Source organism: Pangasianodon hypophthalmus, chromosome 11 (genome assembly GCF_027358585.1).
Source record: "Pangasianodon hypophthalmus isolate fPanHyp1 chromosome 11, fPanHyp1.pri, whole genome shotgun sequence".
Taxonomy (NCBI): domain Eukaryota; kingdom Metazoa; phylum Chordata; class Actinopteri; order Siluriformes; family Pangasiidae; genus Pangasianodon; species Pangasianodon hypophthalmus.
In genome coordinates, this window is record NC_069720.1 from 20,690,235 (window position 1) to 20,704,140 (window position 13,906).

General features: G+C 38.9%; 1 protein-coding gene across 1 annotated transcript in view; it reads right to left on the reverse strand.

The window, feature by feature from the left end:
• The window catches only part of wdr18 (WD repeat domain 18), a 69,521-nt gene that overhangs the window by 18,549 nt on the left and 37,066 nt on the right, over positions 1 to 13,906 (reverse strand). Inside the window, exons 5-7 of the mRNA XM_026922371.3 lie at positions 13,175 to 13,318; positions 6,606 to 6,670; positions 4,858 to 4,982 (exon numbers count right to left, since the gene is read on the reverse strand). Coding sequence (XP_026778172.1) covers positions 4,858 to 4,982; positions 6,606 to 6,670; positions 13,175 to 13,318 — 334 coding nt within the window. The remainder of the gene's footprint in view (positions 1 to 4,857; positions 4,983 to 6,605; positions 6,671 to 13,174; positions 13,319 to 13,906) is intronic.

The window sequence follows — 13,906 nt, forward strand, 5'->3', positions numbered from 1 at the left end:
TTGCCTACATGTTGAGCTCTAAGAGCCATTTTTGTTAAACGCATGTCTGCCAGTTTAACAGTGTGATTTGTTTGGGTCTCGCTCATTGCACAGCTACATACGTGTCTAGCTGCAGACCTTAATGAAAATAGATAAAAGGGAGTGTGGGCAGGGATCAGCAGCATCTGGGGAATAAGCGTGAAAGTGGGCTTAATTGCCTTCAAGATCAAATGCTTTAGATGAAAGAGTTGAATAAACACTCAAATTGAAAAGATATTTTTTGTCCAAATGGAAAGCATTTCTCAATTCACAGCCAGTTCAAGGTTCCCATGTTAAAGAAAGGAGTACTGCAAAAGGACATAAAAACTGGATAGAGAAAGAAAATTGTATGTCTCGACTTATTGTCAACAGTGAACGGAGGCAACGAGGCTGAACAGCAGTTTGAGATTTAGAGGGATTGTGAAGATTTAGGGGGATGAACGACAAGCACATGGTGGGCTATTAACTAAAACACGTAAAGCTCTTGATGCTTGTTTAATTACAGCAGGTATTACAGTGTCAAGTGACATATTCAAAGAGACAGCAAAGCCTTATCATACTCTTTCTCTGTCCAATTCATTGCTGTCACTCCGTGTCTATAGGACACCAATGATAGTCATCAAGGTAATTTTTAAGGTACAATGAGGGGAAATATGTATTCATGTATTATGTATATGTATTCAGACACTTGTTTTTGTTATTTTTTTTGTTATACTTGTTATTTTCTTGTTTGTTATGCACATATCCACTTTTAACATTATAAAGTGTTATACAGCAAATTTACACACATAATGTCCTTTAACTTTGTATTTAAAAATATGAACAGAAAAGCAGTATATTGGAGTTGAAAGTAAATAATGATAGTGCAGACTTTTCCAAATCAGGTAAATGGTGTAAGAATTACAGCATTTTTTATATGTGGTCACCCGTTTTTAAGGGACCAGAAGAAATTGGACTATTGGCTGTTCAGCTGTTCCATGGCAAGGTCTGTGTTATTCCCTCATTATTACACTTACAAGTAAGTGGATACAATGTCTAGAGTCAACATCAAGGGTGGCGTTTGCATTTGGAATCTGTTGCTGTTAACGCTCTATATGAAGTCCAAATGGCTGCCACTGCCAGTGAAGCAAGCCATCATTAGGCTGAAAAATCAAAACAAACATATCCGAGAGATAGCAAAAAACATTCGTTGTGGCCAAATCAACTATTTAGTACATTCTTAAAAAGAAAGAACACACTGCTGAGCTCAGGAACACCAAAACGTCCAGAGGACCACGGAAACAACCGTGGTGGATGACAGAAGAATTCTTTCCCTGGTAAACAGAAACAGCCTTACAACAGTTGGCCAGAACAAGAACCCCTCCAGGAAGTAGGCGTATCTGCTTCAAAGTCAACAATCAAGACAAGTCTTCACCAGAGTAAATACAGAGGCTTTACCACAAGATGTAAACCTTTGGTAAGCCTCAAAAACAGGAATACCAGATTAGAGTTTGCCAAAAACATCTACAAAAGTCCATACAGTTCTGCAACAACATCCTATGGACAGATGAGACAAAGATAAATTTGTATCAAAATGAGAAGAGCTTGGAGAAAGGAAGGAAGTGCTTGTGATCTGAAGCATATCACCTCATCTTATCGTGTGGATGTGCGTTTACTGAGGATATGACTGCTGACACATTTATTGATGATGTGACTGCTTTCAGGTGCTGAAGGCAAAACACCCGATGAACAAGCAGGAGCTGAAGACAGCTGCAGTCGAGGCCTGGCAGAGCATCATCAGGGAAGAATCCCAGCGTCTGATGATGTCTACGGGTTCCAGATTTCAGGCAGTCATTGACTGCAAAGGATTTACAACTTCATATTAAAAATTTAATTTATTATGTTAGTTTCTCCAATCACTTTTAGTCCCTTTAAGGCGAGGGGGGTGGCTGTGTAAAGTGCTGTAATTCCTACAATAGTTGCAAATTAAAGTGGAAAGTCTACACTTTGAGCTCATATACATTGTTTTCAACTTTAATATACTATGGTAGACAGTGGAAAAAAAAAAACAATAACTTTGTCCAAATATTTATGGTCCTGACTATACACAGATAGTAATGCTGAAAAAATTTCATGTGCAAATTGCACCAGGTGTCATTATAACACACTGCCAAAGTTTCACACAACAAGTAACAATTATGGTTAAGAAGCTTCCTAAATCGAACGGAAAAAGGTATAGAGCTGTGGCACGTCCCCGTCAGTACAACTAGTTCGATAATATGCAGGTGGAAAGTTCATTAAACCACAGCTAATCGTCTCCGGACAGGCGCACCACGCAAGGTTTCACAACATGTTTTGAAAGCAGCAGGAACAACAGTTATACAGGAAACAATAAGCAAAGAAATGCGCCACAATCATCTTTGTTCTTACACCTCAGGCAAAACTCTGATGATTAAAAAAAAAGCACAGAGATGCATGTCTAAGAGCATTTTGATGAAAGACGGGTTGTGCGTATGATCCCAAGAACACCATCACCACAGTGAAGTACAGAGGCAGAAGCATCATGATATGAGCCGCTTCTCTGCAAACGATACTGGGGCATTACGCATCACTGAAGGAAACGTGAAAGGAGCGATGTATTGGGATATATTAGAGGAGAATTTAATCTCATTGGCCAAGAACCTGAATATGGGGAGAACCCAGACGTTTCAACAAGACAACAACCCCAACCATATCAATTTTTTTCCACTATCACTTTCATTTTTTTAATTTTTTAAAACATAGCTTTATGATGCTTATGAATACATACTTTTTTGTTCATATTTATAAGTACAAAGTCAAAGGAAAGTGTGTACATTTGAAGTGGATATATGCAGCGGAACTATATTAAATAACGAAAACAAAAGTGTGTGAATACTTATTTCCCTTCATTGTATATGTCATGAAATGTACCAGAGAGTTCATAGCCACTGATCGTTTAGGAAAGAAGTGTTAACCTCTGCTTAAAAATGTACAAAGTTTATTTTAAAAAACTGACTCTTCAATTCGAACCTGCTGCTTCTCCATTTGCCAGAATTTCAGGTGGAAAAAACCTCCACTGTAATGGAAGGAATTCTAAACTGGACTTTAGGTGAGGTGCTGCAATTTAACTCCTTTAACTGGACTTGGCAGCATTAACATAAATGTTAAAAAGCTTTCAACATATTGGCAGCAAGTCATCAGTATGTTAAGCAGCTCATCAGGGCTCCAAACAAGCTGACAGAAAAGGGAAGGGAAAGAGGAGATTTTGGCCATGCAGCCAGAACTTTCAAGGCCTTCATATTCACCAGAACACGTAGAGAACTTTGTTGGTGCTCTATTCAGACTGCAAGAACACACAAAAGTTACTGCAACTGTATGCCACTGCAAGATTTTGGAAAAATACCATGCCTTTTTCTATAACTTTAAGCAAAATTTCCTTTTTTGTATTAATAAACCTTCCTTTTGCGACTGCAAATGGAAATCATCTGCATAAAGGGATGGTCACACTACACTTTTCATTCCACTGACTTCCATTCATACGCATGCAAATGCTGGAGATCGGAAACGCAAGCTCATGAGAAGAAGTTTCGCTGTGTTCCTAAGTTCAGGTTTGCTGAACTCTGACCTGCAAATTTGTATCATGTGAAGACGTGTAGCCAATAGAAGATTGACATGTCATGGTGTGACTGCTTCAGAAAATCCAAGATGGAGGAAGCCCTGATTAGATTAGATTTGCTTCAACTTTATTGTCATTGTGCAGAGAATGAGTACAGAGGCAATGAAATGCAGTTTTTCGCATATCCCAGCTTGCTAGGAAGCTGAGGTCAGAGCGCAGGGTCAGCCATGATACGGCACCCCTGGAGCAGATGTGGTTAAGGGCCTTGCTCAAGTGCCCAACAGCAGCAGCTTGACAGTGCTGTGGCTTGAACCTTCCGATCAGTAAGCCGGAGCCTTAACCATTCAGCCACCACTGCCCAAGTGATATACAACACAGCTTTATAGAATATACAAATATTTGTAATAAATTTTATTGCAAGCACATCAGAATCCATCATGTGTGGATAAATGATGTGTGTCATATTCAGTTGCCGCCCATATTTGCAGTGGTCTCCCGAAGAAACTTCGCATGCTGAAAGTCTAATGTGACCGCTCCTTAATTTAGAGAATTAAAACCTAATGAATTAATTACCTGTACATCTGTCCTTTAAACCAAATCCTGTAAGTTCTTCTTCTCTTTATAATGTTAAACCAAAATTAGCTCATTAAAAAACTTGGTGATAATATTGTAGCTAATTAAAAAGGCTTTTCCTAAACCTAATGTATAATTTATAATTTTTTGAAACTTTTCCAGGTCTGGGAAAGTTGGTCACAAAAAGTGAAACTGACTTACAAAGTCCCAGTTTCTCAAAAACCATATTATACTGTACAAATAACTAGGTTGGACTAGTTGTTTACATGGTAATCATGTGGTGTTTTTTTTTTTTTTTTTTTTTTGGTGTAACTCATGACTGGAAAGTGTTGATGGACACACACAAGATTGATGGAAAGTTGATGGACACACAAGGATTTACATTTTTTGCTAAGTCACACATAAGCTGTCCACAGAATCCTATTCCACAGAAAGGATGGCTACAAATCTGAGAAACAGAGAACCTCAAAAGCAAGCAATGATCTATGGTATCATTCCAAGAGCGCATGGCTCAAGGGTCATCTGGTGAGTGCTGGAAACATGACTAAGCACTGATGAGTATCGGTGAAGAGCGTGGCGTGATTTAAAATGCAGAGAAGAGAGTGGGACAGAAAACGAGAGATGTTTCCGGAAGAGTGGGTGGAACTCACCTTTGTGGTTGATGCAGCGGATGCACTGCTTGCTCTGAACGTCCCACATCCTGACAGTCTCGTCATGCGAACCTGAGAGCAGCAGCGTACCATCCATGGAAACAGACAGGCACGTCACTAGGTTCCTGCACACAACACAAATTTGCAATTGAGTCAGTGCTGCTTGGCATACTTAGGGTGCATTAGTTATGCACTTTAGGCTGCATGTACCAGTTTTCTCACTTGAGGAAGGAACGTACCTGCCTATGCAAACACTACAAATGCTTCAGTTGACAGTATCAGGATGGTCCTTGCCAGGCAAATTTTTTAATTTTATGACTGCTCAGATATGGCACACTAAATACTATCAACATGTGTCTAAACAAATGATAGTTTGTTTATGATAGTTTAGGAGGAAAACCTATTCCTGCTTTAAATGACACCTGCAGAGGACCACTAAAGGCATAACTGCCCTTGCTCTCTGGCTTGATATTAGACCTCAACCGCAAGAGTGTTTTGCCAGCAGGGCCAGCAGGGACATGGTCAAGCACCGGCTGTGAATGCGAGGGGTCAGGGAAAATGGGAAGGTAGCCTATTTATTTGCTTTATTTTTCTCCTCAGTGATGCTGCCAGATTCCAGACAGAGACAAAGCAGCATCTGCCGTGTCTTCAGCTAAACTGAAATTGAGCCGAACAGTGGATTGCTGAGTTTGATTTTTGATTTGATTTTGTTTTGTGCGTGTGCACTTCAGAGCACCAAAAAAGATAGCGTTGAAAGCACCCATTAATAAAAAGAAAGTCTCTGCTCTCTCCATTTCCTTCCTCCTGCATCCTCAATCCCCTCCTGACGAACCAGGGGTATCGCAGAGGTGCCGAAACCAAGTATTTGAAGACTGGTACGCCACCGTGGAGTCCTCCCCCTTCGCAGGTAGATTCTCTGGAGCTTGCTACTAACCGCCAATAATCCAGCTGCAGTCACTTCACCTGCGTGAAGTATCACATATCACAAAAAGTTCACACTTGCAAAGATGTCTCCAAGAGTGATCTGGAAGCCTATGTGGAGTTCTTCGAGAGCATGCTGACTGCCTGTGACACAGTGGGTTGTAACCTCACCAGAGAAGTCATCGATCTGCTGGTAGTAGAGCAGTTCATCACACCTCTTCCAGAAAGAATGATGGCCTGGGTCCAGTGCCATCCCCGGCATCTCTGAACAAGGCTATCCAACTGGCGGAGGATCAGCTCTCTGGGTATCCAGGGGAAGGCCCCCCTTATTGCTTTCAATAAGAGCAATGTGTGAAAATAACTTTTGGCTGACATTTAAATGTTTACCAGAGTTAAAATTTGATTGAACATTTTATGAAATAACCATGCTTCAGCCAACTGGAGATAATCTGAGATAGACCATCCGTGTCTGAACATGGCCACATGACTGCCAGTTTCAAGAGTTTAAAAAAAATAATATAAATAAATAAATAAATAAATTCACCGACAAACACGCCTACAACACATCAGCAATGCATATGAGTGTTCTCAGCCTTAGGCATCACTCTCACAGGTTGGCAGCTGTCAAGCAATAAAGGAGCAGGTGGGAATTGGCTATGACAAAACTGGGGAAAATCTGGGTAAATATCCAAATAAAAAGTTTGGTAAGTTGCTTTCAGAAGAACATCAAAGCAGTGAAAGGGCAATCTAGTCATTATTTAAAAGTCAGATTTCCCTACTCCCTCCAGCCTGGACTGTATGAGTGCTGAAAGTGATTATCAGTTTACCTGTGGCCTTTGAACACCTGATTGCCTTCGCCATCCGACTGGAAGGTCTTATCCCGACTCAAAGCCTGTCAATATGAAAAGAAAGGAAGAAAGAGAGAAAAGGGAAAAGGGAAAAGAGAAACATTTATTATAAAAGGAAGACAAATGCTGCATGCTTTGAGAACAAGCTCTAAGCAAATTAGCTCACAACCCAGGTACAAAGCTAGCGTGATCCTCGCTTCAACATCCATTAGCTTAAAGTGTGTTTTTTGGCCCGGACCATCTTCTAAATGGTTTGATCAATTGACTTAACTGCCTCAATTAGGGGAAAAAGTCGCTGCAGATACGTGGGTGGTCCAGATTACTAAACTGCACTGCTGCTGACTCAAATCATTACACCACTTTTTTAATGGCTTGCTCAAGGATTCTCAATTAAACATGACAAGTGGAGTTCAAAGGCATGGATTATGCTATAGACAGCCCGAAGTCATTTATTTCCTATTCATATATGAACGTTTTCAGTAGGCACTCTGGCCTGGCTAGGATTTAAAATTCACACAATTAGTAGTAATGAATCAAAGCATTACATTTTTAATAAGAAGATACATTATATACATCACACGAGTATGTTAAACGTACTTCATATGTTTAACATGCATGCACAAATTGAGTGCTTAAACACACCAAGGCTGTCCAAACCTTTAACTACAAAAGAAATGGTTCTTGGCAGGATTAAACTGTGCATGTGCTGCTCCCTAGCCCTCTACAGAAAACAAACTCTTACATTCAATCACTCGGTATTAATGAATGTATGCAAGTATGACAAGCACAACTCATGTTTCTGCTAACTCTCAATGAAGATTATTTCAACACCAGCCTTCTTTCAGGGGTTAACGTGCCATGCACACTCTGACTCACCAGGCCTGGAAGTCATTAGTAAGTACTATTTGATATGCCACCAACAGCTCTTATAAGTAACACTGGACAACCATTTTTATTTTTTTATCTTATTTATTTTAACAAAAGTGTTGCTATCACAGAATTTTTTACTGATCAGGACAGAACTCTTTAAACTCAACACAAATATGATTTCAGATTGTTTGTATCATGTAGGAATATAAAGAAACGTAAATTTGACTTTCGTTGAATGAATGTGTTTAATTATTTGATGGTGCTAACACACTGAAACAGCTCCACTGACCTAAAAATGTTCTGAAGCTGATTTTCACTTGTACATAGCATCTGGTATGTCTCATTGAAGTGTATAACAATAATCTGAAAACATTTTGGGATTCCAGTTTCACTGCTACTGTTTTTCCATCATCACAATGACTTAAGATCTTTCACCAAGTTCATCATTGACCAAGATTAGAATAGAAGAAGTCTAAATCTGAGTGCAGAAAATGAATCTTTAGTGATGTGTTGAACCCCATGGTTCTGTATGCTTAAAGCGTTTTGTCAACCAGCTGGATGTAGTTTGGTGCTCTGTAGTTCCCAAGAAAATTTCCAGAAACATTCTTGAATGCCTTCCATGCAATTCTCTCTGTCCCATTAGAAGTTCCTCAGACTGCCTGTCATCGATGACCTGATTGATCTCTGGACCAAAAATTCCTTCATCTTGGCATCAGTTATTTTGGAAAACATCTGTCTCAAGTACTGAAGTCCTTCACTTACCTTGTTTATTGCTTTCGTTAAAAAAATTTAATCAGCCCAAGTTTTGTACGGAGAGGAGGCAAAAATATCCAGCCATTTTTAATGTAATGAGACCTTTTAGCTCGGCTCTTCTATTCACAAATTAAATGATAGGACTTGGTGTATCCAAGCTACATTCCTACACTGAAAAAAAAAGCTCACTGAGTTTACTTAATTTAATTATGTGCATGGGTTCCTCACGACTGAACTGAGTCACATTAACACCGATTGTTTTCATACATCCAACATGATCTGATCACGTATCTTCAAAGCCATGAATAAAATCGAAGTTTCCCGAACTGAGGGCTGAACCCAGGTTGCTGGTGTTCTGCTACAGCCATATTACCCCTGCGCTACTCTACCACACATGGGCTCATCGCATGGTTTAAACGGTCAGTGAAAACATCCTCACGAGATTTCAGAATGTAATTGGTTTATATTAATACTACATGAATTGATCATGCTCATTATACATAATTCAATCTCGTAATTGCAAACTTGTTTAAATTAAATTTAGTATAAGCAATGAAATCATGTTTTGCTGAGAAACCTGATTAAATTTAATTGAAAGCTACTATCTCTACATAATAACCAATATGTGGGAATACTAGTGGTCAAGGCTCACTGAAACTGGACTGATCGAGACTGTAAGATTGATAAAAAGACAAGGCAAAGACAAGGATGTTATTTTTATAGGAAATATTATTACACTTGCAATATTAAAGTTGTCAAGCGCAATAGATTGCCGGAAAGCACACAACAAATAAATCACCAAATACTGAGTTTCAAATTTCAGTCTGTTAGACACTGATCACTATGTTTGGACCAGCTTTAAAAAGGACTATACAAAATGTGATGCCTTCTCTCCAGATTAATGAGATGCCTCTCAGCAATAATGGGAGAGAATCATACAAGACAAATAAAACACTCCCTGCAATGGAGCCTTGTGCACAGTGGTCAGGTTCCTTAGAGCTGCATGTGTAAAAGCTGTGTGTGTTTGTGTGTGTGTGTGAGGGGAATGCCTGAACACTCACAGTGGTGTCTGCGCTCCCACTACGCAGTAATTGTGCCTGCAATTCACATTTAATTCACTTAGTTACTTCTATCACTTTGGTTAAGAGTTGATTTTCTCTTGACGTGATTGATGAAGAAAAGCACATGAAATGTGTTTAGCTGCATAAACTGCTGTGCACTCTGCTATCGATGGCACATCCAAAATGGCTTAATCAGCAAATGCCTTCCAACTGATATATACTATGATAATATATGATATATATGATATTATATGATATATAATATATACACTTCTTCTTTTGAGTTCTGATGTTAGTGATGTGTTGCTTTTGTTCACAAGTCATCAGAGACGCGTGAAAAAGCCAGATGTGAACGGCTACCTGTTTCCTCTGATCCGATCACACGAGACACGTGTTAATACCGGGTGTACACAATGGCACAGAGACTCGCGTTAATCAGGAAACAGCCTTTGTAAATCTTTAAATGTTATGTTATGGTTTATAACATAAACCATGTGTTATAACACTAAATTGTGATCTTGTCCTGAAGTCCTAATTTCCAGCACAGATCTCATCCAACCAGACATGAAAAAGAATCTCTATAAAAGTAAGCTTCTAAGATCATAAAACTGAGTATTAATCTGGACTTTTTTACTGATTTAACTGAAAATTCCCTTTAATGAGGTCTTCCTGTGGAAAGGCCGACTGAGGTGACAGCACATATGATCTGAATCTTCAAGGCCAAGGCTCTTGAAAAGAAAGAAAGAAAGAAAGAAAGGAAGGAAGAACATCCTTCCTCCTTATTACAATGTATGCTTTTCTGCTCATGCCCTAACCTTCACACAACAGAAAATAGAAAACCAGGGAGGAAAAAAAAAAAACCAAGCTGAAGCACTCTTTCAAAGAGATGAACCTGTCACAGTGAATCAGCGCTGTTGAAGGAAGACATGAAGGACCTGTCTGCTGAGCTTACACCTACCACCTATTAAATTAATATTCCTCTTGAATGAAAACAGCAACTGTTTATAGGACTTGGAGGTTCATACAGAGTCAGAGGACAAATGTGGATTTGTGAAGAAATGACCTTACTCTGTAGACCGGATAATGCCAGTTCAGTTGACTTCTTACCTGATTGGTCAGAAAGTGTGTGTTAATTTTGTGTAATGGCACGGCTCGGACAGTAGCTCTGGCTGTAACATGAATGACAGGTTTATATTAATGCCCTTGTTCTAATATCTTATTGTCTCTATAGTAACCGCTCATTCACAGGGATTTGTATAGCCGACATGCCACATAAGCTAAGACTAATAAAAAAAAAACATTTAAAAAAAAAAAAACAAAAAAAAAAACATGCTGTTTAACAAAGAAAAAAATCTTTGATATGGTGACGTTTTTGTTAAGAGATGTTCATGTAACTTTTATGAAAGGAGTCTCGTGTGTCCGAGCTTTTTAACAGCAACGGTGAGTTGTAAAGTATTTTAAAGTGCATTTAACTCCTTCAAAACAGAGGAGTTTATGCTTTCCAGTTTCTCTGCAAAGTGACAAGCTGCTTATCGTTGCTATAACGTAAGTGATAACAGGAACTAACTTGTCTTGCGGACATTCCACAACAAATCTTAATGTACAATCACTGCGGAAACACACACATCGGACCGTGCTGTTATATATACTAATAATACACTTACACAGAGAGGTAACAGCCCTCTGCTGGGGGTCAAGGCTGCATCACAGCACCCGACTGTGTGTTATTTTCCTATAACAGCACGGTCTGTCGTGTATTGGCAAAACAAACAAAACGTGGAAAATATGACCGTGTCATGTAAAAGTTGATCTTGCCGTGTGATTCAAGTGCAAAGTCACTTCATTGGAGTTTTCAATTACTAGAGCTACAGGATCTCAATCTCAAAGAATTTTGCACCAACATTTCATTCAGTGTTTATTCTGAAGAGTTCTTGCCATTGTGAATGTAGAACTCTAATGTACAACTAATGAGTACAGGAACTCTAATGTACAACTAATGAGTACAGGAACTCTAATGTACAACTAATGAGTACAGGAACTCTAATGTACAACTAACGAGTACAGGAACTCTAATGTACAACTAACGAGTACAGGAACTCTAATGTACAACTAATGATTACAGGAACTCTAATTCTGTTCACACAATGGACTGAATTCAAAGTTGAGTAACGCACATGTAGTGAGGAGTTAATTTCACACATCAGCATTCAGACTTCAGACGTGACTACAGACTTGCACGCTACTCGGACAGTTGCACGGGAAATGGACGGAGCAGAATACAACGTTTCCGACATTGTAAATGTAGTCAAAACACAAGGGAAATATTAAGGCCAATATTATATATATAATTACTATCTCAAGGACCAAATTTTATATGCATAAAATTAAATAAAATTATGATCTACACTTACTTAAAGTTAGCTGTAAGAGTAGCACATGAGCACGTGCTCAGCTTATCCCTTAAACCTTGGGCATGTTTTCTTTAAACCAAAGTAAATTAAATGAGTAAAATAATGCCAGTGATTTTGTTAATTTGACCAATCAAAAAAGCAAATTAAAAGCATGATAAAATAGTTTACATCCCGTGCACATGCCAGTTAAGTGTATAGAGCAGGACATATTTTGCTGAAACGCTCAGCAGTAGACTCAGTAGACGTTTTTCAGCCCAGCCTAAGCAACACTCTTTCTGCAGCTGTACTTTCAGTTTATAATGCAATATAATAGGATGTGCTGCAACTACTGCTACTTCATAAGCTACTTCATAAGCTACTTCATAAGCTGAATAATGAGGGTGGAAGCCATACTGTTAAAGTAAACCAAATTTACAGCGAATAATGTAATAATTACAACTAGCACTATTCCTGCAAGCAATATATTGGCAATATACTAGACTCCTATTAGATTTTTTATTTGAATGCTTTCCATCTTCTCATTTAAATCATCATATTAGCCTTTTTTATTTGGTTATTTTTAAATTCTCAGAGGCTTTTATGTTCCATCATATTACATTTGCTATCTTGGTTCACATTTCCTATCCCCAAATGTTAAAATGTTTTCAGACTCAAAGGCAAGTGTTTGTGTTTGAAGGTGGTGGTCTAGATGAAGATGTGAACGACATCATCTCAGAAACCTCTAAAAAAAAAAAAAAAAAACTAGCAGCCTCTGAGGTATGACCTACACACAGGGGATTTTAATAATCTGAATAAGCCACACAGAATATCAACTTAAATACCTGTGTAAGGTGACTCTGAATACAAGGAACTTTCCCCGCTGTCATAGATATGGCGAAGGACTCTAGGTCCCAGTCGGCTCCGCTGCCTGTCCGCCTTGGACTCCGAGCACACACTCATTGTCACCCAATTTCTCATTGCACATACTGGGACTCAATCACTACTCTATAAGCACCCACCAAACATATCCTCAGTGTGTAGTATTGTTCACTGTTCTTTGCTCCTGATGTGCCAAGCTTTGTTTACTGATATTGATATTCTGGAATTCGAACTCTGCTGTTGTCCATTGGCTTCTGAGACCCTGGTTTCTCTTGCTAATTCTGACAGTTCATCACCTGACCCTTGCTAGTTTTTTAACAATCCGTGATTTTGCATTGTTTGCTACCTGCTCAGTGTAAACAAACACACTTTGCACTTGCATCTGCCTCTGCCTCATGACACCTGTGCAAATATTGATGTGACTTTTGACTCCGAATACAGCCCACGATTGCTGATATATTTAACCCTTTTACACCCTGCATATCTAATAAAAACTTTATATTAAATTCACATGAAAACAGATGAACATGTAGAACCCGGGATGCTTAAAAAGCTATTTAAAGTGGGGTCAAATTATAATTACAATTACACTTACCGTATTACAGAGGGACACCTGAAAGATATTTCCATCACTGCCTCCACAGAACAGGAAGTACTCACAGGGGTCAAGGGTCACCGACATGATACTGACGTCAAAGAGGACTGACAAAAGCATCTCTCCAGAGGAAATTTCCCACAGCTGTAAGAACACATAAGGAAAGACATGTTGCTGTATTCAGGTACAGAATAGCATTTATCTTTTCTTGATAAACCTAATTTCTTAAATTATTTATTCACAAATATATAACAAATTACATATAGTAAATCATTTAAACAGAAGTTTTTCACAATTCTTCTTTGGTGAAGCCTGCCCTGGAGTCTCTTCCTGTAAAGTCTAAAAAGGTTAGAGACCTTTCTAGAGCTCTCCGTCTCCTTGCAGAACATTTCTAGCTCTGATAAGTTTTAGGTTTTCTCATGTGAATTGTCCTCTTCAAATCACACCACAGGACTGTAGAATTTGGATTTTGTTTTCCCGCAACCATTTCTGTGCTGATTTGGATGTTGGTTTGTTGATCCATCTGGCCTTAACTCCTGGCAGAGGTAAAATATCCTGGAACTTAGCAGAATTTATACTCTTCACAAGAGCCTTTAGACCACCAGCTGCGAAACAGCCCCTAAAGCATTAATGGTTCAATGTCAGGTGCTTTCCTTTGTATTCACTCCCAAGTTTGAATTATGGTGTACAATTTCCATTCTCTAGAACAGTGCCAGTGATTCTGGGGTATAC